This window comes from Microtus ochrogaster, chromosome 18 (genome assembly GCF_000317375.1).
Source record: "Microtus ochrogaster isolate Prairie Vole_2 chromosome 18, MicOch1.0, whole genome shotgun sequence".
In the NCBI taxonomy this organism is placed as follows: Eukaryota; Metazoa; Chordata; class Mammalia; order Rodentia; family Cricetidae; genus Microtus; species Microtus ochrogaster.
In genome coordinates this window covers 11,356,243-11,360,937 of record NC_022020.1, presented here as the reverse complement: position 1 = coordinate 11,360,937, position 4,695 = coordinate 11,356,243, and the positions used below count along the sequence as shown (strand labels likewise).

The 4,695-nt window shown below is 48.2% G+C and overlaps 1 protein-coding gene across 1 annotated transcript in view; it reads left to right on the top strand.

Moving 5' to 3' along the window:
* The window catches only part of B4galt6 (beta-1,4-galactosyltransferase 6), a 70,226-nt gene that overhangs the window by 28,867 nt on the left and 36,664 nt on the right, over positions 1 to 4,695 (top strand). Inside the window, exon 3 of the mRNA XM_005355806.3 lies at positions 4,260 to 4,373. Within this exon, the coding sequence (XP_005355863.1) occupies positions 4,260 to 4,373 (114 nt within the window). The remainder of the gene's footprint in view (positions 1 to 4,259; positions 4,374 to 4,695) is intronic.

Sequence of the window (4,695 nt, the reverse complement as noted above, 5' to 3'; positions counted from 1 at the left end):
TCTTTACTTGCAAGTGTGTATGACCAGGAGCCACCTCGAGGTCTCTGGCTTCTGCTACCCCACTGATAACAGGCTCTCTCTTGGAGTCCTCTTGGATATCCTGTTGTTGTCCTGTGTCCTGGAGATCCTGCTGTTTTGGAACTGTAGGTTTGTTCCCTTCACATGCTCCAACATAAATGAGGTAGATGTTGGCTGGGCCAACTCCTAGCCCTGGTTCTGGGCCTGGGAGGTAGCTGGGTTGGTCCCACCACCAGCTTACCCTCACCGTTGCTACCTGGGCAGGCTTTCCAGCACTGCCTCAGCTAGATCGCCCAGTGCCCCCTGCAGCAAGGAGCTCATAGGCCCTCAGATCTGGGACCCCCACACTCATACCACCAGGGCCAGATCTACTGGTTTACCCAGGTGAGGTGCAGGACTCCCTCTCCTGATTGCTGTAGGGGACATAAGAGGGTGGGTCTTAGTTTTCCTGCTCTCCTGCACTCAGAGCTGGCTCACCTACACCTGCTACAACAGGGTCAGCTCTAGTGTGCTGCCCAGGTGGACTATAGGGCTTGCTGTCTTGTGTGCTGCAGCTGGTGAGGGGCAGGGCATAAGTGACTCTGAGGCCAGCTCTCTTGCCTGCTGCAGATAGCAGGGTCCAAGGAGGCAGGACACCTTTCCTCACTCATGCCACTGCATTGATCCTCAGGGCCCCTCACTTGAGCCCGAGAACCATTTTTTTTTTCCTTAAGATTTAATGTAGGTGGGTCATCTGTCTGTTTCTTTCATTGGTTAATTAATACAGAAATTGCTTGGCCTTTGATAGGACAGCAGCTTAGATAGGCAGAGTAGACAGAACAGAATGCTGGGAAGAAGGGAAGTGAGGCAGATGCTATAACTCTTCTCTCCAAGATGGAGGCAGGTTAAGATCCTTCCCGGTAAGCCACCACCTCGTGGTGCTATACAGATTATTAGAAATGGGTTAATCAAGATGTGAGAGTTAGCCAGTAAGAGGCTAGAGCTAATGGGCCAGGCAGTGTTTAAAAGAATACAGTTTCCGTGTAATTATTTCCGGGGCTAAGCTACCCTGCAGCTCCTTACTACAAAGGTTTATTTTTATTTTTGGATTATGAGTATGTGTGTATATCTGTGTGGGCAGGTGTGCATGTAAGGGATGTGTGTGCATCTGTGTGGGCAGATGTGTGTGTAAGGGATGTGTGTGCATCTGTGTGGGCAGATGTGTGTGTAAGGGCAAGTGCCTTCCGCAGGAGAAAGTAGTGCTAGATCCTGTGGAGGTGGAATTACAGGTGGTTGTTGAGTGCTAAGAGTTGAATTGGGTTCCGTGGCAAGAGCAGTATATGCTCCTAAATTCTAAGCCATCCCTCCAGCTATGTGCAGGCTCTTAAATCATGTTTAGAGCACCAGTCCCTCCCATTGGGCAGAGCAGAATTACTTGTAGGAGAAGAAATTATCTTAAAACTATGCTGTGCATTTGATAATCCAGATACGTTTTTGTAAAACCCCTTGAAAGAATGCGCCTCCCTGGACTGGACAGCCCTGTTTTATATGGAGTCTGGTGTCACCCTCAGATGCACTAGGAGAAAGTATAGAGTTTGGCCCCCAGAGGGTTTCTGTGATCTTGGTCTGCCTGTGGGCATAGTAAATGTGGCTGCTTTATCTTTTCTGCCCCCTGGCTGAGAGTAGTTCCCTGCCAACTGCTTTCCAGACTCCTCCCAAGAGCAGCCTGGGGAACCTTTCCCAGGGGCTTCCCATATCCGGGTGCAGTGTGTTTATCGTGCTAGGCTTGCCTGGCGGTTCAGCTGATGCCTCAGAGGTGTGCTTCTCAATTCATAGTGTGCATTTCCACAGAGGCCTCTGGGACTGAACCTTCTTTTTTGGACTTCTGTCTCTTCCTTGGCTTTGGATCCAGAGCCTTTGTCCATCTCCTCAGCCTGTGAGAATCCTTATCAGGATAGTGGGGGACCAGCCTCGACAAAAATACCTTGTCAGGGTAGAGGTGTGAAGATTCAGAAATATAGTAAAGACTATGAAGATGCAAATGAAAATAACAGAGAAACATAGGATAGTATCGGGAGGGAATTCCATGAGTCCTGAAAATTCGCCTTTGTTTAATTTTCATCTGCTTAAAATACCCCTGACCCCAAAAGGTGGGAGTGAGATGGAAAACTACATTAACACGAGACAAGGAAATGAACAGACCAGTCGAAGGTTCTGGGCTACAGCCACAGTTAAATATTCTATGGCTAGAACAAAACAAGTCATGTTCACACCCAAGACCATTCTGTAGGGAAACCACTCCCTGGGTGGAATCCCAAGTTATCTCTATAAAGGAAACTAGAACTTAGTTGGATCCTTAGACTCTTGTTTGAGGTCTGTTTTTGGAGTACAAGGTTTAACTATTAGCCACACCTGTTGACAATAACCTTGAGAGAGCAAAACTCCCTGATCCACACTTAGGTGGGACCTTTGCTTGAGCTAGAAGCACAATAGCCTTAGAGAAACTAGAGGTAGTTTCCAAGTCTCATATTTTCAGGTCTCCACACAGGACCTTCTTCCAGTGGTCCGGGGAAGGTACTGAAGCCCTGCTCAGAAATGTCCCCTGCCTCCCAGTCTGCAGCCACCAACTCTGTTTGATGGCGACCATTTCTGTTCTCAGGTGGTGCTTAGCTTGCAGTGGCTCTTCACACACCTTACTTCCATCCTCACGGCATTGTCCCACGGGCCAGAGGGTTTAGCTTTTACAGTGTTTGCATCGGGGCTAGTGGCGGATGACTGTGGGGGCATGTTTACATTTTCTGTGTCCATGCCCGGAGGTAGCAGGCACAGCCGGTCCCTTCGCCACTCTAGGCTATCTTCCTCCACACAGCAGGAAATGGGCGCATCCTGTCCCTCAGATCCCCTAGAGAGTAACTAGATTGTGGTCCTGGAGTCCATGTTCAAGTCCCATGCCTGTGACTGTCACATGTTGGGTCAGGAAGTCAGTCACTCACTCAAAACTAAAGCTAATGAATAGTTCCGTGAGATTATTCACTGTAGGCTCTTGAGCATGTGTGCGCATGTGTATGTAAGAGAGAGTTTGTCTAACATGCATGTCTTGTATGCACTTTCTCTTACGTGTACACACGGAGGCCACAGGTTGGCACCAGTTGGGTGTTTTCCTCTGTGCTGTTCCACCGTCATTTTTTGAGACCGTCTGTCCTACTGAAGCTGGGGCTGGTCGTTTCAGCTGAGTGGTCCTCACACCCTGGGTTGTGTTTGCTTCCATCTACCTATCCCGGCGCTGTGTTTACAAACGTTTACATGGTTGGTGGGGATCTGAACGCAAGCTTTCATCCTTGCCCGGAAGACCCTATCCATCCAGCTGTCTCTCCAGCCCTCTTTAGTTAGTTCATCTTTTTGAAATCTGAAAATGCCAATAGTGGATAGCCAGATGAGAAACCGAATTGTCCCGTTCTCCAATTGAGCACATGCTGTGGTGAGATTTGAAGGCAAGCATTTGATGGTACTGTAGGCCATTGCTCGGCGTGTGGTGGAACTTGGTGACCCTAAAGAAAATCGACCTTATTTAGCAGTTCCAGGATCCCCAGAAGCTGCAGCCTACTGTAGAGTAAGAATGTGGCTGACTAGTCGGGAGGTGGTGGCACATGCCTCTAATCCCAATACTCAGGAGGCAGAGGCAGGAGGATCTCTGTGAGTTGGTGGCCAGCCTGGTCTACAAAGCAAGCTCCAAGACAGCCTGGACTGTTAGACAGAGAAACACTGTCTGAAAAAAAAAACAAAACCAAAATAAAAGAGAATGTGACTGACTAAAGGCTTAGAGTGGGCTGTTCCAGGAGAAAATTAAAGAGTAAACCTTGGGGTCTCTTGGCTGAGGTCCAGGAGACGTCCCTGCACCCCTCTGCTCTGTACTGAAGTAGCAGTGCACAGATGGTATGGCCACTATAAGGGGGAAGGAAATGTTGTTCCCCTAGGTTAGACCTAGCCATGGAGGCGAGGGAGCAGATACCTTCTGGCGGCAAAGGGCACGGTTGTGTTTGTGTGTAAGGTGAGGGCCTGCTGCTCTCCGCACCTCTCCTGGGAAGTCCTGCAGAGTGTCTGGCCCAGTTCAGGTGTGCTCTATTCAGATTCTTGCCAGGTTGTTGCTTGTGCATGCTTCTGTGTTGCAGTATACCACATGCTGCAGCCCGCTTCACGCTAAAGGCAGAGAAAGACAATGTTGGGTTGTAAATTTCTTCTCTCTCTCTCTCTTCCTCTCCAAGATTATCCTGAAGGCACTAATTCAAGTGACTATCTTGTTCAAACAACAACGTATCTTCCACAAAACTTCACCTACTTACCGAACCTCCCCTGTCCAGAGAAGCTGCCTCATATGCGTAAGTGGGAACTCATTTCTTTGCACTGGTGGATTGTGCCCTGATCGTTTCTTTGCACTGGTGGATTGTGCCCTGATCATTTCTTTGCACTGGTGGATTGTGCCGTGATAGAAGATCAAAAACCACATGGTCTGAGATGTCATCAGGCGGATCATTATTGTGGGTGCTGACATTTTTAATATACTGCATGATTTTTTTTTATTTAATTTTTTTGGAGGTGTACTGAGCACTGATTTTGGTGGTGGATGGTTGAAAACTAAAGAAAAATGCTGAAGAAAAAAAAGATAATGAAAAATTCCTGCATTTCTCTCTCTCTCTCTCT